At 33.6% G+C, this 25,838-nt stretch overlaps 1 protein-coding gene across 1 annotated transcript in view; it reads right to left on the bottom strand.

Moving 5' to 3' along the window:
* Nucleotides 1-25,838, bottom strand: part of LOC115218750 — an 82,937-nt gene that overhangs the window by 45,848 nt on the left and 11,251 nt on the right. The window contains exons 2-11 of the mRNA XM_029788660.2: nucleotides 22,164-24,567; nucleotides 21,633-21,783; nucleotides 20,572-20,641; nucleotides 19,452-19,505; nucleotides 13,452-15,855; nucleotides 13,014-13,164; nucleotides 10,843-11,131; nucleotides 3,633-6,018; nucleotides 3,167-3,317; nucleotides 1,167-1,484 (exon numbers count right to left, since the gene is read on the bottom strand). Of these exons, the coding sequence (XP_029644520.2) occupies nucleotides 1,167-1,484; nucleotides 3,167-3,317; nucleotides 3,633-6,018; nucleotides 10,843-11,131; nucleotides 13,014-13,164; nucleotides 13,452-15,855; nucleotides 19,452-19,505; nucleotides 20,572-20,641; nucleotides 21,633-21,783; nucleotides 22,164-24,560 (8,371 nt within the window). The 5' untranslated portion in view covers nucleotides 24,561-24,567. The remainder of the gene's footprint in view (nucleotides 1-1,166; nucleotides 1,485-3,166; nucleotides 3,318-3,632; nucleotides 6,019-10,842; nucleotides 11,132-13,013; nucleotides 13,165-13,451; nucleotides 15,856-19,451; nucleotides 19,506-20,571; nucleotides 20,642-21,632; nucleotides 21,784-22,163; nucleotides 24,568-25,838) is intronic.

Below are 25,838 nucleotides of genomic sequence, written 5' to 3' on the forward strand. Positions count from 1 at the left end.
AATAAATGTTATTGAATAATATTTTTAGAAGTTAATTTCATTATAAAATTGTTGAGCTCATTTGAAAATACGAAATTATGGCTCCAAATAATTGTATTCAATAATGATTAGAAAATGGCCACTTATTTCTAATGTTCCCTGTAGAAAATAAAAAGTATGAAATGGAAAATGTGTCTATGGAGTTTTCACATTTGAGACTTAACATAAATATCAATTAAAATTGATCTCAATTCATTTCTGTTACATTCTTATATCATATAGCTAATTATGTAAAAAAAAATTTTGTTCTTTTCTTTTCTTCTTTGGAAACTCCTAGTTTCCTTAACAACTAATCAATAATGCATATTCTTTATATTGTTTAGAAATGGTAAACTATGGCTGAATATTAAGAAACACATATGTATTTTGTATATTTTGATAACAAGGGGAAATGCATTGCTTTTTCTGTACTTAAATGAAAGTTAATCTATTTATGATAGGGTAATTTCAATACTTGGCCTATCAGCAATGCGTTTTATAAAATTCCCAGAAAGTATAATGGATAGATGTGTTATGTATTTTTGTATGGCTTCACGATGTATATCCAGATAGTGTAAGTATATATACTCTGATAGCTTCCAAAACACGAATGGTTATAAGTTCCCCCCAAGCACACCTTGGTAGATATCAACTGGTCGTTTGGGAGGATATTTCACTCTTAAATGTACCAGTCACTCCAGATATTTTGATAATTCCATTATATTTCCTTTTTCTTATTTCTTGGAGTCAATTAAAGATCAAATTTGAAAATATATGGATCATATATTTAAGGTTTATAACATTGGTATTATATAATTCTGGTCAGACATACTCTGAAGTATTTCTTGAGCAAGCATTATTGAAATACATTATGATTATTTTTTTTATATACTTTCATTCAAAATATTCATTGTAATATACAAACTGTTATATAAATAAAAATTATTTTTGATATAGTTAATAATAAGATAAGCTTAAATCATGCAAACAAGTATAGAAGACCCTGGCAAATGATTGGCAAGGTCGTCTCCGGTGGGATATAATTTGAACTTAGTACACGAACAAGCATAGAATACGACCAAGTATTTAGTCACTCGGTATACTAGTTCTACATCTGTGAGCCATCTGTTTCTAAGTACTTTAGCATTAGTTTTGTGGTGTAGGTAATGGCGGTACCTGAGCTAATGAAGATACCTTCGGTAGTGTTGCTACTTTTGGTACGGTTGTTAGGGGTGGCTTAGAGTATGGAATAAAGGCACTTGTCATTGGTTCTGAAAATGATTGTTCAGTTATGTCAATTGTGTTACCAGTTACAGTCAAGGGTATTTGGTCACGATTGCAAAAAGTATTATTGTCAACGTTTGGATAAGGATGTCGATCATTGTTATTTCCCCTTGATCTGTTGATTGTGTGTGGAAGTTGGTTTCTCCTGTTCCATGTGTGATCACTTTGATAAGGACACAAATCTGGAAATATATCGATTTATAGGTTACCTTGTATAATTTTTTTTCCTTTTTTTGCATGGTGAATAGAAGCAAGGTTTCTTACATACGTTTTTCAAAATAAAAGAAAGTCAAAGTATGTGTACATTTTAATAACAACAACTACAAAAGTATGGTGCTACTTTGGCATGTGATCTACGGAGGAAATTACTCTCGGTTACTTTTTAGTTTACTTTTCAATTTCTAAAACCCCATAAAATGTTGGCTACAGATTTTTACAATGTGATCAGCGACAAGAGAAAGGCTGTTGCATTTTTATAAGAAACCAGCCACTAAATTCACATTTCTTAAGAAAAAGAAACGTGCAACTTTGTCATGTGATGTACAATTGAAAGGGAGACTACTTTAGGTTACTTTTTAGTATACTTTGTGTTAGTGCTACTTTCTGAGTGATCAACGTGGACAAACTTACTTTGGTGGGTGATCTACATGCTTATTTTAATTATTATATGGTTCTCTTTTTATCAAAATACTAAGAATTTTTGAAAAAGTACATTTAAAATTTTAAGTATGTACAAAATAATTCAAAATGTAACAAAATAATCTCATTTGTGGATCACACGCCAGAATAGCACCAAAAATATAGTACTAGTAATACTTCCACACTGCTAAGAAGATATGAAGTAGGTACACAGACAAACATTTGGTTTCATACTTGAAATAAAAGAAAAAAAGGTTCCAAGCGTCTTAAAGGAATGATATTTATGGGTTTGACAATAATCTTGTGTTTCTGTGAGTGTTTGCGCTGTACTGAGTTATTTTTTTTTCTTTTCCATCGTCCTCTCTTTTTGATGCCCACAAATATCTTTTCACAGAAAGAAGCCAAGTATATTCAGACTAAAAGAGGAATGAGCTCCCCCTAGATTTCAAACATCCAAGACACACTGTATATCAAATTGGTACACCTACAACAGCTTCAGAATTTAAGGGGCTCATAACCACCACTTTACCTTTATGAAAACAGAATAATTTCCTTGCATACAAAAATTACACCTGCACAATACCACACACTATATATATATATATATATATAAATAAATGAAAGAATGGAGTTGAACGCTGATTTAACAAAATTCCTTTATTCTCGACATCACTACCCAGGTATCGGTTAACCGAATTATCCATACTAGGATAATTCATTCAACTACTTAAATATTCATATATATATATATATATATATATATATATATATACAGTACATGCACTGACTGTCTGCATGGTAAAGGAATTGGTTTTAGGTTCAGTCCCACTGCATAGCACCCTGGGCAAGGGATTTCCACTGTAGTCTCATCCCAGCTAAAGCCTTTTGAGTGGTAAATGGAAACTGAAAACAAAGGCTGTTCTATATAAATGTTTGTGTATGCGTAAGGGTTATGTGTTTATGTCTCCCTGGTTTGACAGCATGGTATAGTAGTCAATGACCTTCAAACCTTGGGGGAAGACTGTCTTGCTTGAATACAAGTGAAGATTAGTGATAGGTAGTACATCTGGTCATGAAAAATTATTAGCCTTGTTGAATGCTGTTCAGCCAATCTAAGCATGGAAACATGAACAGCAGAACTAATGGTGATGGTAACTGACTGTATCAAAATGCATACGCAAATTATTAGACTATAGTGTAGAAATATTCAGTATTTCTAACTTACCTGGCAGTTCCTCATAGTGTCCAGCACTGCCAACACTCCACCCATGACCACTATCAGTGAGAGATGACAATGTTGACATCTCAGTGAATTGGTCAGCACTATTTAGTTCTCTGTAACCTGGAGACATACTTTCTTCTCTTGGAACAAACATCTAGAAACAGTAAAATAGATCCACTCTATTTCATGACATTTCATAATTCTTGTTTTGTTTGCATATTATAAGGTGTAACATCAAGTATCACCATTTATATAGATCATAATAATTATCATGTGTGTTAGTATAAAATATTAAACAATAATTTGGAATCTTCATTGCAGAAATTAGAATTGATAAAATATGATTATCTTCATCTTTTGCCTTTTGTAGCACTGCTTCGAAAGTTCTTCGTAAATTACTTCAAATTTCATGTTAATACTGGAATTTTGAAAGGCGAAATACTTTGAAATTAATGGAAAATTATCTTACCTGTTGATTTTCTCTTAATCTGATCATTGGCATGGTTCTGTACTGAATATCTTCTCTATCTACCATTGGTTGTTGGGGTTTCTTCAGATTTCTCTCCACTGTGTACTGAACTCCAGGAGGAACACAGGTAGGATCAAATATATATTTTGATTGCACGTTTAATGCAGGTGTAACCTTGTGGTACATATCAACACTGTTGTTATAGTTGTTGTCTGTCTGCTTCAGTCTATGAACTATACAGATCGATATAGAGATCACTATGACAACTGATACGATCACAGCTGCTATAACAATAACAATCATCACATTCAATTGGAGACCATTACTTGATTCTGTTGTTGTCTTTGAAGGGGTCTTAAATATCTTTGATGTGCTGTTACTAACTGTGAGAGTCAAAGACAAAGTTGTTGTCGATGACAGAACTGGACTGCCACTGTCTTTCACACCTAATTCCAGTTCATAGAATCCAGCATCATTTTGGTAAAGTGAGCGAGAGAAAGATAAGACACCAGAGTGATGGTTCATTTGAAATAAGTGTTTCTCATTACCTCTGAGTATTTCATATGTGAGGAAGGCATTGTGTTGGCTGTCTCTGTCAGAGGCCCTAACAACTGTGATATCATGGTCAGAGTGGGGATGGTAGTGGACATTAAGACTGAAAGGGTCAGCATTAGGGAAACTGAAATAGGGAGCATTATCATTTAAATCCATAACCTCAACAACAACATTTGCTCTCTTCTCCAGTGATGGTGTTCCTTTATCTTTTACTAAAACCTTAAACTCATACAGGTTCTTTTCTTCTCTGTCTAGGGACTCAGTTGTGGAAATGAATCCCACATCAGATATCTGAAATGGTAGAATATCTTTTCCATTAGATAATAGAGAATAGGTTAATTGTCCTCCATCTCCAATATCTGGGTCTGTGGCATTGACATATCCAACAGGGAAGTCTTTGTGTTCATTTTCATAGGTGAGAAACTTAAATATGTCCTGACTAAACTGAGGTTGTACATCATTTATGTCAGTAACCAGCACAGAAAACCGTTTCTCTACTTTCAACGGAGGTAAACCATTATCTAGACATTTAATGGTGAAATTAAAGCTCTTCTCACTCTCTCTATCTATTTCACTCTTGACAACAACTTTGTATTTCTTTTCAGAAATTGAAATTAGCTGAAGATATCTGTTTTGTAAATGGCATTTCACTTGGCCATTTGCTCCATTGTCACTGTCAGTAACTTTGACATAGGCAACAAAACTGCCAATTTTAGATGCTTCTGAGATTGCAGCTGTGTTTCCCGTTGACTTAATGACAAATCTGAAGTCAATGTTTGGTGAATTGTTAATGTGACTGATACCATTTATGAAAACAGTGGCAATTGAGGACAAAGGCAGTTTACCATTATCTGTGGCTTTGACAAGTATTTTATAGGATTTTCCAAACTGAAATTCTGTTGTTACAAATAAGTCTCCAGTTACTCTGTTCAATTGAAAGCATTCTTTTATCTTATTCGGTGTTTTAGGACTGAGAGTATAAGAAATTTTTCCATTTCCCCCCATATCTAAATCTGTGGCAGAAAGTCTTAGAACAGGTTTGTTTATCTGGTGTGTATCATTGATAGTGATGTTATAGATATTCTGGGAGAACACTGGGGAATTATCATTTTCATCTTGTACTGATATCATTATATCCAGTACACCTTCCTTTTGCGGAGATCCCCCATTTCTTGCAATCAACTGAAAATTGTAAATGTCTTTTTTCTCACGATCTAAGTTGCCTTCCAAAGTTAGTTGCAGTAAATCTGTTCCATCTAATTCTTTAGAAACGAACAGTTTGAAAGGAATATCTTCACCTTTTTTAAGCTGATATACAAGTTTAGAATTTTGAGTACTGACATCATTGTCGATGGCTTTTGGAATTCTTCCTTTTGAGCCTTTTGAATCACTTTCATCAAATGTTAAATGAAATTCTTTGTTTGGGAAAATAGGATAATTATCATTGACATCTTCTATTACAACTTTGATTTCTAATATTTTCATAAAAGAATGGCCTTCTTGAACTGCTATTTCCAATATCCTGAAACATTCCACATTATATTGACAAAGAGATTCTGCATCCAATATGGCAGCTGTGTACAGTTGTCCTCCAGGTGTAACATTAAATAACTGAACACCTCCATCAGTACCACCCTGGAGTACATTAAATGTCAGTTTGTTGCTATCATCTCGAGTCTGTATATTATCCAGTAAATGTGTATCACTGACAATATCTCCAATGAAGCTGTGTACATCATTATTCTCTTTTATATGGTAGATATGATCCACACACCGGCAGCTGTTAGCCATCAGCACCACAATCAACAATATCACTGAAATCATCTTCGATCTGAAAAAAAAATTTTTGATTAAAGTTTGTATATACAAATGTGAATCTAATAAATGTAAAGAAAAAATTTCTTTAACATTTAGTGCCTTTACATTCTTCTCTAAATTCTATTTAGTTTCAGCTATTTAATCCAAATTTTTAGTTTTGCATACAACTGAACACACACACACACAATATATATATATATATATATGTATAATATATTATGTGTGTGTATGTGTATATGTATATATATATATATATAATGCATTTCCATATATATGCATGTGTTTATATATATGTAGATAGATAGATAGATAGATGTGTGTGTATGTGTCCCATACTTAGAAATATATTTGAGATAAGCATTATATAATGCAAGCTGTATCTGATTTGACTTATTCTTCACATGTATCTTTTATTTGGTATTTAAATTAAGGTATCTCAGAATTACATTCAGAAGAATTCTAATAAATTTTCTCCAAGATTCAGAGAGCAATTAACTTACATAATTATAACACCCCTTGGAATCTGAAAGCTTTAAATTTGTATCAAATTTCTCAGCATCCCATATATTTTGTTGGAGGTACAATTTCAACAGAAAGAAAGGGTAACCACAGATGATAAACTAAGGTGAGAGAGAGAGAGAGTATGGTGACACTATGGAGGAGGAAATGGAGATGGGAAAGGTTGTGCTAGAAGGAATGAGAAACAGTATAGGTGGAGTACAATGAGAGAGGGTGGAACGACTGGATAATACGAGACTGTAGTGGCATTTATGTGTTTGTTCATAAGGGAGAGTTGATTAGTTGGTGTTTATAGAAATTGTTGCTGGCAAAGGAGTACTATGGAAACTCTCTTTTACTCTTTCACTTGTTTCAGTCATTTGACTGCGGCCATGCTGGAGCACCGCCTTTAATCGAGCAACTCGACCCCGGGACTTATTCTTTTGTAAGCCCAGTACTTATTCTATCGGTCTCTTTTTCCGAACCGCTAAGTGGCGGGGACGTAAACACACCAGCATCGGTTGTCAAGCAATGCTAGGGGGACAAACACAGACACACAAACACACACGCACATATATATATATACATATATACGACGGGCTTCTTTCAGTTTCCATCTACCAAATCCACTCACAAGACTTTGGTTGGCCTGAGGCTATAGTAGAAGACACTTGCCCAAGGTGCCACGCAGTGGGACTGAACCCGGAACCATGTGGTTGATAAGCAAGCTACTTACCACACAGCCACTCCTGCACCTATGTGAATAATGTGTCACTTTAAGAGAAGCTGTAGTGTCTATACATACATAGGGTCATCCTTTATTAGTGTGTATAATTGAGTAGCATATAGCTGTACCATGCTTTGTTAATCATGGGCTGAATACACTAGGGAACATACATATATACATACATACATGCAGACATACATATGTAGTATTCTTAATTACAACATGCAATAGATTCTCTGTGCTTAATACAACGAAATATTGAACTCTTTTATAGTTTTACATCTATATATATAAAACTAGTTGTGTGAGTGTCTGTCCCCTTCTATTTAGATTCCTATCTATTCCAACATTTTGCGGTGCAGTTTAATCAAATTCGGGTATCTTATAGTCGTGATTCATATCGAGCCCGTCTGGGTATTAGCGCGCGTCTACGATGAGTCTACGATTTTAAAAATAATTTAACATTTTTTATTCCATTTTAATGCATATTTTTTCGTGTGTCAATGGCGGCGGAGTTGGCGTCCACGCTCACACCTGTGTTGCTTCTCCCCCTTCTTCCCTCCCTCGTGAAGCTGTGGGGAAGGGAGTGTAAGGAAATCAACGTCGTAAAGCGTTGTCAAGGAGACCAGCGTTCTTTTAGAACAACGACTTCATGGCTTGAAGACACCAAAACAGAAATGGCTAAGAAAGCCCGAATTGGCATCTATAAGGGAAGTAACTCTCTAAAAATGCTTATATAGTTATTTCCCTTACAAACCTGAGCAACGCCAGGCGATACTGCTAGTGTATAATAAAGAGCACACATAAACACAAACATAGAGAAGCAGATAGATAGATAGATCGACCATGTATAATAACACATGTAAATTGAATTTAACTCGTATCTGACAATGAATACACAAATGTTAAACAAAGTAATCAATATACACAAAGATTAATGATACGAATAAAAACTAAATATAAAGCCTCTGAAAACACTTTTCTCACCTGAATCTAACAGAACTCATTAGATTTTGAGATTACTTAGAATATTAGTACACGCACAATTAGTGTTGAATCTTATGTTAATTGACTCCAAGTCAACCATGATCAACAATTGTTGATCCCTATACAACTCAACTAAATGTCTCCTGCCCATTCGAATGACGAAGAGAGTGGGATTCGAGTGAGGTATGGGTGTTATTTTCGATAATCACGTTATGGGTCTATCGTTGGGTCACTAAGAATAAATTGTCTCGCAATGTTAGGAAAATTAGCTGTTATTTCTAACAGTCCCAATAACCACATAACGGCTCGATCGTTGGTTCATTAGAAGTAATCTCCCTTGATGATGAATCTGCCTAAGCTATCATTTTAAATTAAAAACAACCTACTGGAAATAGACTATGCTATATTTTAAAATGAATCGAAAAAAAAGAAAAAAAGAAAAAGAAAAGAAAAATAAATTAACGTAATCTACATCTTGTAATAATTACGCTTATACCCTATCATTATTAACTTATATTCTAACTAAATATGACTTGATTGAGAAATATTGTATAAAACAAATACAGTAAATATTTTGATGGATGTAAATAGCTACATATATTTATTTTTTTTGAAATAATGGTAAATTGAATGTGTTCTTTCAAAAAATTAATTTTAAATACTTCTTGAAAATGTATTTCGAACAATTAACAAAAGATCACAAAAAAAAAATCAACAAAATTATTATTCAGGAAGTACTAATCTGATATATACTGATGTAGTTTTACAAAGATGGTTGGTAACAAGGAGAGATAAACAAATATTTAAAGAACCAATTTACTTAGCAAAATAACTTTTAATAAGTACTTACCAACAGTTGTAAGTTGTTTATACAGTTGTTACTGTGTTATTACAGTGTTCTGGTAACAAAGTTGTAGCAATAGTTCTGAGTAGTTTGGTATGTAATAGTTTTATATAGTTCTCTCAAGTTCGTTGTGTAGTATGTAATGTGTGTTGTAGCCAATGACAAGCTGTCTATTATTCCAGTGCAAGGAAACGGAAATACAGCCTCCAGTTCTTGCAGTAAATAATAGGCTGACTCACAAAATATTTCACTTAGACATACTCATATTTAGATGCATACATATACATGTGTGTGGTGAGAAAGTACACAACTAAATGGTTGAAAATAAGTTTTAAAGCTATGAAATATAAAATATCATATTTTAAAACTATGTTTGATTTTAATTTTAAGAGAAAAAAATTATTTTCTAACTTCAGTCAAAGTTACAAAACTTTTTATCTGAACTTCCACTTTGGTTTTACAAAATTATCTGCTTGAGACATCCTTAGAAATTGAAATTAAATGATATTTTGATGTATTGATTTCATAAGATAAGCATTGATCTCATTTGAAAATATGTAATTATGGCTCCAAATAATTATGTTGAATGATGATTAGAACAGGAGTAATTCTTATTTGTATTCCTAGATGAGAACTAATACTTTTGAAAAGGAAATAAATCTTTGTAAATTTCACATTTGAAACCTAAAATAAATATCCATTAAAATCGAAGCTTCTTCATTAAAAGAAGATCTGAATTCATTTCTAATATATTCATTTGTCATGTATTCAATTTTCTATATTTTTCATTTCTGTCCACTTATTTCTTTTTTTATATTTTGTTGGTCTTGGAAACTCCCATTTCACTTATCAACAAATCAATGTTGCATATTGTTTTAACATAGTAAATTATTCTTGAAAATTTGGACACAGTGTTAAGTCTTCTGTTTATTTTTACAACGTATCAAAAATATTTCAAAGAAAGAAATTATCATTGCCATTTTTTAACTTAAATAGAAATGTTTCTATTTCAGATTGGTTATAATTTCCATATTTTATCTTATCGGCAATGATTCTAACATGAAAATGCCCAGAGAGTATAAAGAATAGGTGTGTTATATATTTCTTGCATGGCTGCAGTGTGTGTGTGTGTATATATATATATATATATATATATGTATGTATGTATATTCAGTTACCTTCAGTAAATATATTCTGACAGCTTCAATAACACTTATGGTTCTAAGTTCCTCCAAGCAAACTTTAGTAGGTATTGGTAATTTGGAAGAATATTTCACTCTTAATTGCACTAGTAATTCCAAATAGTTTGGTAATTCTGTCATATTTTCTATTGTTATTCTTTGATGTGAATGAATTTACTTCAGTTAAAGACTAAAGAAAGCAAAATAAAAAGTCCTATTTGGTGAAAATTTATCGTAAATTTATAAGTTCAAGAAATGTTATGACAATGTTATATAACTTTTGTAAAATATATTCTAAAATATTTCTTGATCAAATATTAATATTAAAGTACTTTATAATTACTTTTAAGGTTTTCATTAAAATATTTGCTGTAATATACAAACTCTACTTTTATATAAGGTAAAGTTATTATTGGTAGTGTTACTAGTAAGAGTAAGTTAAATTATGTGATTATCGAAAGAAGACCCTGGCAAATGACTAGCTAAGTTATAATTTGAACTTAGTAAGCAGACAAACATAAAATGGTGCAAGGTTTTTAGACCGGTATTGTTCTGGTTTGGCAACTTCCTACCATTAGTTACTAAATATTTTAGCATTAGATATGCGATGTCGATAGAGGAGGTACCTCAGGTATTGTTGTTACTTTAGGTACAGCTGGTAGAGGTGGTTTACAGATAGAAGTGAAGGCACTTGTCATTGGTACTGAAGATGGTTGTTCACTTATATTGGATGTGGTCCCAGTTATATTCAAAGGTATGTGGTCGAGGTGACTAGAATTGTTAACATTTGGTTGATAGCAATAATTGTTATCTCCCCTCGATCGTTTGAGTGTGTGTGGAAGTTGATTTCTCCTATTCCATGTGTGATCACTTTGGTAACGACACAGATCTGGAAATATATATCGATTTATAAGTTAGCTTTTATAAGATTTTTAGGCATGATAAATCGAAGTAAAATTTCTTACGGAGGTTGTTAGTAATGAAAAACCGAAGTATGAGTGTATGTAAAAAAAAAGAATAACGTCTACTGCGTAGATATGAGCATGAGGCACAAAAACAAAGGTTTGGTTTCACATTCAAAATAAGAATAAACGTTCCAAGTGTCTAAAAAGAACGATATTTGGTAATAATATTTTATATATTTATGAATGAGTGTGCGTGCATAGCCCTGATGGATCATGGAATAAACTACCTGCATCAGATATTAGCTGTCTAGAAATTACATCCTTCCAAATTTCCATACACCTTGCAATTCGCTAACAGTACACCCCATTCCATTTCATTGTTTTTTTAAAGAATTTTTCACTGTTCACTTCCTGTGCGTATTCTATGCACTGTTCATGCTTTCTCTTACGAGTGGTACATTCTCTGATGAGTAGTAGTGCACCTAAGCACTGTATATATACAAGAAGTTCATTATATTATCATATTACGCTTCTCTCTTTTTCTCTCTAACAAACATTCTTTCAAAAAGAAATCGATTATATTCAGACCATGGAAAGGGATGTGGTCTACAAGGTTTAAAATCTCCACTTCACACTATATCTCATAATGGCACCCTCCACTTATTTAAGGGTACCCCCATAACCACCACACACACAAACTATATGTGTGCATGTGTGTGTGTATATATATATATATATATATATATATATATATATATATATTTATATATATATATATGTATGTATGTATGTATGGTGGTAGGGTTCTCCTTTATAAAAATAAAATGAGCAATTTCCTTGCAAAGAAAATTATATATATGACATAGGCATTGGCATGGCTGTGTGGGTAAGAATTTCACTTGTCAATCATATGGCTTCTAATTTAATCTCACTGCATGGAGCCCAGGGCAAATGTCTTCTAACACAGCCCTAGACTGACAAAAGCTTTGTGAATGTTGAATGGAAACTGCCAAAAAAAAAAATTGTGTGCATGTGTTTGGGGTGAGTACTTATGTGGCCTTGTCTTGATGTCATGTGATAGTTGTCAACAAACATCAGAATCATACAAGCGATGTTGTGCTTTATAATAATAATAATAATAATAACAATAATAATAATAATAATAATAATAATGAAATTATTGTATACAGTGCTCAGGTGCACCACAACTTGTCAGAAAGTGCGTATAAAGTACATGCAGTAATGTACAAATGTCTGGAAAGCGAACAATGTATGAGTCAGATACATGCTTGTGTGTGTATGGAGGGGAGAAAATCAGGTGTAGTGTTGGCGAATCTCAGAAAGCATGGAAGTTTTGAAGGATGCAGTGCTCCGACAACTAAGAACTGATGGTGGGAGTTTGTTCCATACTTCAGCAACTCTTAGCATGAAAAAATGTTTCCTGAAGTCATGGGAGCTGTGCTGTTTTCTGACTTTGTAAATATGTCCATGGGTGTTAGATGGGTGGAGTTTGAAAAGGTGCTCAGAGTTATTGTTTGTACGATGGTTGATAATTTTATGGGTGTCTGCCAAGTCAGCTGCCAGATGTCGGAGTTTCAATGTGTCCATGCCCAGGGAAGTAAGGCGTTCATTTCTAGTATTTCATTAAAAAAAACATTTTAAGCCTTGTGAAAAGAATGTCTTTTTTGGACGCAAATGACGATTAGTGACAGGATGGACATCAGGCATAAAAAGCAGGTTTTGTTCAGCTCATACAACCATGGAAGCATGAACATTAAAACAAACGATGATGGTAACTAACTGTATTAAAATACATTTACAAATTATTAGAGTATATTGTAAAAATATTCAGTACCACTAACTTACCTGGCAGTTCCTCATAATGTCCAGCACTACTGACACTCCAGCCATGACCACTATCAGTGAGAGAGCACAATGTTGACATCTCATTGAATTGGTCAAAACTGTTTAATTCTCTGTAACCCGGAGCCATACTCTCTTCTTTTGGTACAAACATCTAAAATAGTAGAAAAAATCCAATGCATTCCATAATAATTCTAGTTTTGTGTGCATATTATTAGGTGTAACATCAAGTATAACCATTTATATAGATCATATTAATTATCATGTTAGTTAGTATAACATTTTAAACAGTAATTTAGAATCTTCATCTTTGAAATTAGAATTGATCAAATGTGATTAACCATATTCTTTTATATTCTGTGGAAGTACTCCTAAAGTTCTCAAGAAATTTCTTCAAATTTCATGCTACTACTGGAATTTCAAAAGCGAATATTATCTCACCTGTTCATGTTGTCTTAATGTCCGATTATCCCATCTATCACTTGGCATGGTTCTGCAGTAAGTATCTTCCCTATAAACCTTTGATTCTTGAGATGGCTTCAGTTTTCTCGACATTGTGTACGAAATGCCAGGTGGAACACAGGTAGGATCAAATATATATTTCGATTGCGTGTTTAATGCAGGTGTAACCTTGTGGTACATATCAACACTGTTGTTATAGTTGTTGTCTGTCTGCTTCAGTCTATGAACTATACAGATCGATATAGAGATCACTATGACAACTGATACGATCACAGCTGCTACAACAATAACAATCATCACATTCAATTGGAGACCATTACTTGATTCTGTTGTTGTCTTTGAAGGGGTCTTAAATATCTTTGATGTGCTGTTACTAACTGTTAGAGTCAAAGACAAAGTTGTTGTCGATGACAGAACTGGACTGCCACTGTCTTTCACACCTAATTCCAGTTCATAGAATCCAGCATCATTTTGGTAAAGTGAGCGAGAGAAAGATAAGACACCAGAGTGATGGTTCATTTGAAATAAGTGTTTCTCATTACCTCTGAGTATTTCATATGTGAGGAAGGCATTGTGTTGGCTGTCTCTGTCGGAGGCCCTAACAACTGTGATATCATGGTCAGAGTAGGGATGGTAGTGGACATTAAGACTGAAAGGGTCAACATTAGGGAAACTGAAATAGGGAGCATTATCATTTAAATCCATAACCTCAACAACAACATTTGCTCTCTTCTCCAGTGATGGTGTTCCTTTATCTTTTACTAAAACCTTAAACTCATACAGGTTCTTTTCTTCTCTGTCTAGGGACTCAGTTGTGGAAATGAATCCCACATCAGATATCTGAAATGGTAGAATATCTTTTCCATTAGATAATAGAGAATAGGTTAATTGTCCTCCGTCTCCAATATCTGGGTCTGTGGCATTGACATATCCAACAGGGAAGTCTTTGTGTTCATTTTCATAGGTGAGAAACTTAAATATGTCCTGACTAAACTGAGGTTGTACATCATTTATGTCAGTAACCAGCACAGAAAACTGTTTCTCTACTTTCAATGGAGGTAAACCATTATCTTGACATTTAATGGTGAAATTAAAGCTCTTCTCACTCTCTCTATCTATTTCACTCTTGACAACAACTTTGTATTTCTTTTCAGACACTGAGATTAGCTGAAGATATCTATTTTGTAAATAGCACTTCACTTGTCCATTTGCTCCACTGTCGTTGTCAGTAACTTTGACATAAGCAACAAAACTGCCAATTTTAGATGCTTCTGAGATGACAGCTGTTTTTCCAGTTGACTTAATGACAAATCTGAAGTCAATGTTTGGTGGATTGTTAAGATGAGTGATTCCATTTATTAGAACAGTAACAGTTGAGGACATAGGTGGTTTACCATTATCTCTGGCTTCAATAAATAGCTCATAAATTTTACCAAAATTAAAGTCTTTCTTCAAAAATAATTCTCCTGTTGCTTCATCTAATTGAAAGCACTCTTTTACCATTTTGGGTGTTTTAGCATTATTGAAGACATAAGAAATTCTTCCATTTTCTCCTACATCTAAATCTGTAGCAGACAACCTCACAACAGGTTTGTTTACCTCGTGTGTATCATTTATAGTGACATTGTAAATATTCTGGGAGAATACAGGGTAGTTATCGTTTTTATCTTCTACAAATATTTTTATATCCAGTACACCTCCCTTTGATGGGGATCCTTCATCTTTTGCAATTAACTTAACATTGTAAATGTCTTTTGTCTCACGGTCCAAGTTACCTTCCAAAATTAGTTGTAATAGATCTGTTCCATCTGGTTTTTTAGAAACAAACAGCTGAAATGGTATATCCACTTTCTCTTTGAGTTGGTAAGTTAGCTTAGAATTCTGAATGCTAATATCATTATCAATGGCATTTGGAAGTGTTTCTTTTGTTCCTTTTAATGCACTTTCATCATATTTTAAATGAAATTCTTTGTTTGGGAAAATGGGATAATTATCATTGACATCATCTATCATAACTTTGATTTCTAATATCTTGATAACAGAATGGCCATGTTGAAGTGCCATTTCTAATACCCTGAAACATTCCACATTATATTGACATAGGGATTCTGCATCCAATATGGCAGCTGTGTACAGTTTTCCTCCAGGTGTAACATTAAATAACTGAACACTTCTATCAGTACTACCCTGGAGTACATTAAATGTCAATTTTTTGCTATCATCCTGAGATGGTACATTATCCAATAAGTGTGTATCAGTGACAATATCTCCAATATAGCTGTGTATGTCATTGTTCTCTTTTACATGGTAGGTATGATCCACACACAGACAGCTTTCAGCTATCAATAGCAAAGCCAATAATTTCATTGGAAACATTTTCGAGCTGAAAAAAAAAAAAAAATGACTTGAAATTCATATTCAGAAATGTGAATATAATAAATATAATGTAGCATTTAATTCCATGAATTCAATCTCTAATTTTAATTTGATTTATGATATACTTATCAGAGAGAAAAAGATGCGTTTCCTTGTTCCCTTTTTATGTGACTGGTGGATATTCCAAGAGTGACATTAGTCAGACATCAGCAACAATAAACATAGAAGTGCTGACATCAATCAAATTATTTGATGGAATTTGATTAACTTGCCTGAAATGAAAGCATATATAAGTGCAGGAGTGGCTGTGTGATAAGTTTACTTCCCAACAACATGTCTCTGAGTTCAGTCCCAGTGTGTGGCACCTTGGTCAAGTCTCTTCAGTTACAGTCTAACCGAACACTTGTAGAAGGTATTTGAGTATTTGGTAGATGGAAACAGAAAGAGGTCCTCTGTGTGTGTGTGTGTGTGTGTCTTTGCACTTGTCTGCCACCACCACTTGACAACTGGTGTTGTTTTGTGTAAAGTCTCTGAAACTTAGCAGTTTGGCAAAAGAGACCAATAGCATAAGTATCGATCTTAAAAACGAAGTACTGTAGTCGATTTGTTCATTTAAACCAGTGGTTTTCAACCAGGGTTCCGTGGAACCTTAGGGTTCCGCCAGTACAGTCCAGGGGCTTCGCAAGTAGTTACAAAACTGCTAAAATCGGCTGTAATTTTTAATTCTCCTGTGCAGATATGTGTGCATAAGACTATTAAATTATTGCACAGGGGTTCCCCGAGCCAGTGGAATATTTCCTTGGGGTTCCGATCCAGCAAAACGTTTGAAAAGCACTGATTTAAACCCTTCAAAGTGTTGCCCAAGCATGGCTACAATCCAATGACTGAAGCAAGTAAAAAAAAAGGTGGAGGATCTGACTGAAAGAGAAGGGGAAGATAAATACAAAATAGTACATAGCAATGTTATTCTTGGTTACCACATACCACTTACAATATATTCTATACTATACCTATTTTTTTACTACTCACAAGGGGCTAAACACAGAGGGGACAAACAAGGACAGACAAACGGATTAAGTCAATTATATCGACCCCAGTGCGTAACTGGTACTTATTTAATCCACCCCGAAAGGATGAAAGGCAAAGTCGACCGTGGCAGAATTTGAACTCAGAACGTAGCGGCAGACGAAATATTGCTAAACATTTCGCCTGGTGTACTAACAATTCTGCCAGCTCGCCACCTATACTATACCATTTTACACTTCTGACCTGATAAAACAATGTGCATACAAACACACATATACTTTACTTTCAAAATATGCCCCAAATAATGCTGATGTTTTTAATATAACAATTTTTTTATTGAGAGTTTACAGAGTGAGAAATTATTGTACAGAATACCTTGTGGTATTCATTCCTGCTCTATGTAACCTTTGTTTAAATCTCATAATGATGAACTTCAACATACATTTTTTCAGGGTCGTTAATTAAAGTACAACTTCAGCCTTGGATTGATCCTTCTTCCCTATCTTTCTGACACTCTCTTGTCTCTGTGATAGATCCCTAATAAAAGGTTTCAAGATTACATCGAAAATTTCATATCTACACTTATAGTAATTATGCTGCATAACTCAACTTCTTCGGATACAATGTCTAGCAAGAACGAGCAGACCTTTGATTCAAGGCATTCAAGCTAAGAACATCATATTTTCTTATAGAAGATTTGAAAAAATGCACTGTTACTTGACATTCCATTTCTAAAGGCTGCAGGATACGAATCGAGGGAGATTTGGCTGTTATCTCTAGCAGGTCAAGCAACGTCGTCAAAAAAAAATCCTCCCTCATTAGTGCATTAAGAGTAACCTCCCTTCCTAATAACACTTCTCAGTCGCTCATTCATAAAAGGAACCATTCTAAAGAAAATAGAGAACTGTATTTCACAATATAGAGCAAAAACTTGATAAACAAGGCAACTAATATAATCTACATCCTGTCATTATCATAATTATATCCAATCATTATTAACTTCAACTATTACTATATAGACGACAAAACTGAGAATACTGAAGAAGGAAATATGTATTTAAGAAAATGTAATTGCTATATAGCTGTTAAAATAACAATAAACAGTTTTTCTATTATTTTGAAACGACCAGGCTTCATCATTTGTAGAAAATGTATTGGAAATAATTAAGTAAAAGACGTTTGAATATAACATTGTAATACAGGAAGTACTAATCTGACTTATACATTGATGTAGTATTTCCAGGATTGTAGGTTACTAGTAGACAGATGAACAAATATCTGAAGAACCAATTTACATAACAAAATAACTTTTAATAAATACTTACCAACAGTTGTCAGTTGTTTATATTGTTGTTAATGAACTTTTTCAAAGTTCTGGCAACACAAAGTTTTAATAGTGGCAGTAGTTCTGAGTAGTTTGGTATGTAATAGTTTTATATAGTTCTATCAAGCTGGTTGTGTAGTATGTAATGTGTGTTGTAGCCAATGACAAGCTGTCTTTTATTCCAATGCAAGGAAACGGAAATACAGCCTCCAGTTCTTGCAGTAAATGATGGGCTGACTCACAAAATATTTCACTTAGACACACTCATGTATAGATACATACATATACATGTGTGTGTGGTGAGAAGAAACCCAACTAAATGGATGCAAATATTAATAAGGTTTAAAGCAATGAAATATAAAATTAAAGTATATTAAAAATATATAATATTTTAATTTCAATGCATAAAAGCATTTTCTAACTTCAGTCAAAGTTGCAAAACTTTTCATCTCAGATTTCTCTTTGGTTTTACAAAATTATCTGCTTGAGACAAACTTGATAAATTTTATTGAATAATATTTTTAAAAGTTAATTTCCTTAAAAATTGTTGAACTCATTTGAAAATACGAAATTATGGCTCCAAATAATTGTATTCAATAATGATTAGAAAATGGGCACTTATTTCTAATGTTCCTTGTAGAGAAATAAAAAGTATGAAATGGAAAATGTGTCTATGGAATTTTCACATTTGAGACTTAACATAAATATCAATTAAAATTGAAGCCTATCCATTAAATTAAGTAACAAATGGAATTCCTTTCTGATATATATATATAAATACATAAAATGTATCTAATTTTCTTTTATTTTTTTTGCCCACCTTTTTGGAAAGTTTATCAATAATGCATATTTTTTATATTGCTTTGAAATGGTAATCTAATGCTGAAAATTTAGAAACAGAGTAAAGTATTTTGTATAGTTTGACTACATAACAAAAATACTTTTAAGGAGAAGAAATATTGCTTTTCCAGGGCTTAGATAAAACTGTTTCTTTTTAAGTTAGGTTAACTATTGAAATTATGCAAGTTTCAATAGATTTTATAAGAAAATGTCCAGAAAGTACAATGGAGAATTGTGTTATATATTTTTGTATAGCTTCCCTATGCATATATATATCCAGATATCTTCAGTATATATAATGATAACTTCAATAACGTACATAGTTATAAGTTTCTCAGTAAAAACTTTGGTAGATATCAACTGATAGTTTGTGAGAATATTTCATTCTTAACTGTACCAGTCATGCCAAATACTTTGGTAATTCTGTCATATTTTCTGTTTGTAATTCCTTAGTATAAATGAATTTACTTCAATTAAAGATTAAATAAGAAAAAATTATCATAAATTTATAACTTTATGAAATGTTATGATGATGTTAATATTAATATTAAATTCTTTATAATTACTTTTCATCAACCCCAAAAGGATGAAAGGCAAAGTCGACCTCTGTGGAATTTGAAATCAGAACGTAAAGACAGACGAAATACCACTAAGCAATTATAATTCCTTTTCATACTTTCATTGAGATATTTGTAGTAATAGACAAGCTCTACTTTTATATAAGATAAAATTGTTTTTGGTCTTGTCTCTAGTAAGAGGAAGTAAAATTATGTAAGCTGCTAAAGAAGACTGGCAAATAATTGGCAAAGTCATCTGTGGTAGAATATGATTTGAAATTAGTACACAAATATAAAATACGGTCAGGATTTTAGGCAGTCCTTGTTCTAGTTCTGCTGCTACCTGTCATTGGTTTCTAAATAGTGCAGCATTAGTTTTGTGGTGCTGATAGAGGTGGTACTGAGGTATTGAAGGTACCTTTGGTAATGTTGTTACTTTAGGTACAGCTGGCAGAAGTGGTTTACAGTTTGAAATAAAGGCACTTGTCATTGGCACCGTCGATGATGGTTCAGTTGTATTAGATGTGGTCCCAGCTGTAGTCAAAGGTATTTGGTCGAGATGATAAGAAGGGCTCTTGTCAACATTTGGTTGGTAGGGATATCCGTTGTTGTTATCTCCCCTTGATCTGTCGAGGGTGTGTTGAGGGTGGTTTCTCCTATTCCATGTATAATCACTTTGATATCGACATAGATCTGGAAGTATATCGATTTATTGGCTGTTTTTTTTTTTCAGGCAAACTGAATAAAAGCAAACTGGTTTAAATGGGTTTATAGCAAGGAAAAATCAAAGCATTAGTATATTTTAACAAAAAAAAAAGCTATGCCCCAGCTATCCTGTCTAGAGTGAGCGCCATGCACTGTGATATCTTGGGATTCAAGGGTCCACAGCTATTTAATGTCTCATCCAAACATCTCAGGGATCTTCATGGAGTGGAGTAGATGTTTTCAAGGAATAACTTGACCTCTTGCTATCTACTGTCCCAGATGGAACTGTATTATGTCAAAAAACTCAATAGAGAGCAAACAGTGTTGGACTCTTTCCATCACTAAAAGCAAATCATGTAAGATTGGCCATTGAAAACATGATTTCAGCCTTAGCACAGAATCGTATAAATAAATAAATAAAGTCCCGTTCAGGTGCCAGTCCCACTGTATGGCACTTTGGACAAGTGTCTTCTACTATAGCCTCGGGCCAACCAAAGCCTTGTGAGTGGATTTGGTAGACGGAAACTGAAAAGAAGCCCGTCATATATATGTATATGTATATATATATATATGTATGTGTGTGTATGTTTGTGTGTGTGTGTTTGTGTGTGTGTGTTTGTCACCCCAACATCGCTTGACAACCAATGCTGGTGTGTTTACATCCCCATAACTTAGCGGTTCGGCAAAAGACACTGATAGAATAAGTACTAGGCTTACAAAGAATAAGTCCTGGGTTTGATTTGCTCGATTAAAAGTGGTGCTCCAGCATGGCCACAGTCATATGACTGAAACAAGTAAGAGATTATATATGTACAAGCTATACAAGACAAAATTTGCCTTCACTTTTATGGTGAAGGCTCTAGCATGGCCGTGTGATGAAGAATTTCACTTCTCAACCACATGATTATAGGTTTAGTCCTCTACTGCTGTCTCAGACAAGTCAAATTCTTTTGAACGATAATACAAACAGATAAAAGGGTGGAATACAGACAATTTTCTGATAGTATTTATCATTCAAATGTAATAATTGTGTGTTTGTCTCCTGACTTTGATAGTTGTCAGCAAGCATTGGCATCACACATGCTGTAGAATTCATTTCTAAGTTTTCATGAAAGCATGTCCAGCAAAAGGGAAAATATTACCTTGCTTGGAAACAGTTGGGTGCTGGTGACAAGAAGGCAAAAACGGTCATGAAATATCTGCCTCAAAGAATTCTATTCAATCCATGTTAGTATTCCAAAGTGGATTAAAAAGGATGATGATGATGGTAACTAAATATAGACCAATAGATTATCATACTATATTGAAGAAATATTTATTTTTCTAACTTACCTGGCAGTTCCTCATAGTGACCAGCACTGCCGACACTCCATCCATGACCCCTATCAGTGCGAGATGACAATGTTGACATCTCATTGAATTGGTCAGAACTGTTTAGTTCTCTGTAACCAGGAGACATACTTTCTTCTCTGGGAACAAATATCTAAATACAAATATATAGATTCAATGTATCATCATAATGTTAAGGGCATTCCAAAAATATATATGCGTACAGAAACATCCACCTGTCCTCCATATCTACATGCACACACAAAAAAGTGCATCATAGTGTCCTCAATATTTCGAAATAGAAATACATAAAATTGAAATAAGACAAAGTAAGTTATGCCCATGCTTAGAAAGTTTTAGTTGTCAATAGGAGTTGCAGTCAAACAAGAAATAATATAATTTGCAATAAGAGCTAGAAATAAAAGATCCATGAATTCAAAGAAATCATATTTAATAAGAAATACCAGAACAAAATATTACTCTGCAAACAACTAGTGATCAACCATTCAAACAACTGGTAATTAACTGTCTTACCTGTTGATGCGGTTCAGTGAAAGATGGGTTACCCCAGCTATCATATGATATAGTTCTGCAGTGAATATCTTCTCTGTCTACCATTGGTTGTTGGGGCTTCTTCAGATTTCTCTGCATTGTGTACTGAACTCCAGGAGGAACACAAGTAGGATCAAATATATATTTTGATTGTACGTTTAATGCAGGTGTAACCTTGTGGTACATATCAACACTGTTGTTATAGTTGTTGTCTGTCTGCTTCAGTCTATGAACTATACAGATCGATATAGAGATCACTATGACAACTGATACGATCACAGCTGCTACAACAATAACAATCATCACATTCAATTGGAGACCATTACTTGATTCTGTTGTTGTCTTTGAAGGGGTCTTAAATATCTTTGATGTGGTGTTACTAACTGTTAGAGTCAAAGACAAAGTTGTTGTCGATGACAGAACTGGACTGCCACTGTCTTTCACACCTAATTCCAGTTCATAGAATCCAGCATCATTTTGGTAAAGTGAGCGAGAGAAAGATAAGACACCAGAGTGATGGTTCATTTGAAATAAGTGTTTCTTGTTACCTCTGAGTATTTCATATGTGAGGAAGGCATTGTGTTGACTGTCTCTGTCAGAGGCCCTAACAACTGTGATATCCTGGTCAGAGTGGGGATGGTAGTGGACATTAAGACTGAAAGGGTCAACATTAGGGAAACTGAAATAGGGAGCATTATCATTTAAATCCATAACCTCAACAACAACATTTGCTCTCTTCTCCAGTGATGGTGTTCCTTTATCTTTTACTAAAACCTTAAACTCATACACGTTCTTTTCTTCTCTGTCTAGGGACTCAGTTGTGGAAATGAATCCCACATCAGATATCTGAAATGGTAGAATATCTTTTCCATTAGATAATAGAGAATAGGTTAATTGTCCTCCATCTCCAATATCTGGGTCTGTGGCATTGACATAGCCAACAGGGAAGTCTTTGTGTTCATTTTCATAGGTGAGAAACTTAAATATGTCCTGACTAAACTGAGGTTGTACATCATTTATGTCAGTAACCAACATTGAAAACTGTTTCTCTACTGTCAATGGAGGTAAACCATTATCTTGACATTTAATGGTGAAATTAAAGCTCTTCTCACTCTCTCTATCTATTTCACTCTTGACAATAACTTTGTATTTCTTTCCAGATAATGAGATTAGCTGAAGGTATCTATTTTGTAAATGACACTTCACTTGGCCATTTACTCCATTGTCATTGTCGGTAACTTTGACATAAGCGACAAAGCTGTGAATTTGAGTTGCTTCTGAGATGACAGCTGTGTTTCCAGTTGACTCTATAACAAATTTAAGATCAATGTTTGGTGGATTGTTGAAATAACTGATTCCATTAATAAGAACAGTGACAAGTGAAGATAATGAAGGGCTACCATTATCTCTGGCTTCAATAAATAGCTCATAAATTTTACCAAAATTAAAGTCTTTCTTCAAAAATAACTCTCCTGTTGCTTCATCTAATTGAAAGTACTCTTTTACCGTTTTGGGTGTTTTAGCATTATTGAAGACATAAGAAATTCTTCCATTTTCTCCTACATCTAAATCTGTAGCAGACAACCTTACAACAGGTTTGTTTACCTCGTGTGTATCATTTATAGTGACATTGTAAAAATTCTGGGAGAATACAGGGTAATTATCGTTTTTATCTTCTACAAATATTTTTATATCCAGTACACCTTCCTTTGATGGAGATCCTTCATCTGTAGCAATTAACCGAATATTGTAAATGTCTTTTGTCTCACGGTCCAAGTTACCTTCCAAAATTAGTTGTAATAGATCAGTTCCATCTGGTTTTTTAGAAACAAACAATTGGAAAGGTATATCTATTTTCTCTTTGAGTTGGTAAGTTAGCTTAGAATTCTGAATGCTAATATCATTATCAATGGCATTTGGAAGTGTTTCTTTTCTTCCTTTTGTCATACTTTCATCATATTTTAAATGAAATTCTTTGTTTGGGAAAATTGGAGAATTATCATTGACATCTTCTATCATAACTTTGATTTCTAATAACTTGAAGAAAGAATGGCCATGCTGAACAGCAATTTCTAACATCCTGAAACATTCCACATTATATTGGCACAAAGATTCTGCATCCAATATGGCAGCTGTGTACAGTTTCCCTCCAGGTGTAACATTAAACAACTGAACACTTCCATCGGTATTACCCTGGAGTATTTTAAATGTCAGTTTGCTGCTCTCAACCTTAGACTGTATATCATCCAATAAGTGTGTATCAGTGATAATATCTCCAATATAACTGTGTATATCATTGTTCTCTTTCACATGGTAGGTATGATCCACACACCAGCAGTTATGAACAAGGAATAACACCAACAATACACCTGGAAACATTTTCAATCTGAAATAGAATTTTGTATTGATATTAATTAATCAGGTTTTAATACTACAGAGAAATTCTAACTAGAAATTTTGCTACATGAACTTTATCTTTACATTCATTTTGGATTTGTAGATTTTTAAGAAACTTGAAAGTGTGTATAGAAATGTTCTCTTTAATTTTTTGGATATAATTGATGCATATTTAGTTGTTATACACCCAAACCAAGAAATAACCCATTGATATTGCAGAGGACAGGTGTAAATTGTTCTCTGTTCTTTTTTCTATACGACTTCACCTAATATAAAAGAAGAGGTATTTCATCACCGTTGCCCTCTAAAGTTAACAGCTTTATCAATTTACTTATACAAACTTACATATTCTACACATGCTTGGTAGCTCAGTTAAATAAATTATTGAAGCATTACCAATTTTTGCTGTATATGCAATAATATACAACTGAGTTCAAGTTGGAGTCTGAACTGGCATTGCATGTGTGAACTAAACGAAAGTAAACATGTGGTACAGCTGTGAACATGTGGCTTTGTTTATAAACCACATGTATGTCAAATTGGCTGCTGGTGAAATTGTAATGATGACTAAAACCACAATCCAAGTAATTTCTCTTATTTTTGCATTTAGTAAAGTAAACAAAGAGCTCTATCTAAAATTGTGAAGATACAGGGCTGGCTAAAATCTATAGATTTTTTTTTTCGTGTTGTATAATGTAGCATTAAATATATAAGATATAAATGATAATGCATGCACACACATGTATAGGAATGAGTTTGTGGATGTGTGTGTGTGTGCATGCATGTCATGTAAAGTGTTCTGACCATATTACCTTAATAAAAAAAAATATAAGCGTGGTATATCAAGAAATTCAAGAAATTATTAACCTGACATTGATTTTATATAGAGAGCAGACTTTTTATTGTAATGTCTTCCCTCAGGTTGATATGGCTGTTTTGTCTGAGTTATATTCTTTCCTCTTTACAAGTTACAGTAATTGTATTGTAGTCAAGGATATTTCTTAGGCTATATTGATCCTGATATTTGAGCAACTTCACAAGACACAAAAAGTAGTCTGAGGCTCGAAAAGGAAATAAATGAAGTGGAACAAAATACCACCAACATACATATTGGTTTGAAATGGATGGATAGTGGAGGCAAATGGCCTAGTGGTTAGAGCAGCGGACTTGCGGTTGAGGGATCATGGGTTCGAATCTCAGACCGGGCGATGAGTGTGTTTATGAGCAGAACACCTAAGCTCCACGTGGCTCCAGCAGATG

The sequence above is a fragment of the Octopus sinensis genome, linkage group LG14 (genome assembly GCF_006345805.1).
Source record: "Octopus sinensis linkage group LG14, ASM634580v1, whole genome shotgun sequence".
NCBI classification, from domain to species: Eukaryota; Metazoa; Mollusca; class Cephalopoda; order Octopoda; family Octopodidae; genus Octopus; species Octopus sinensis.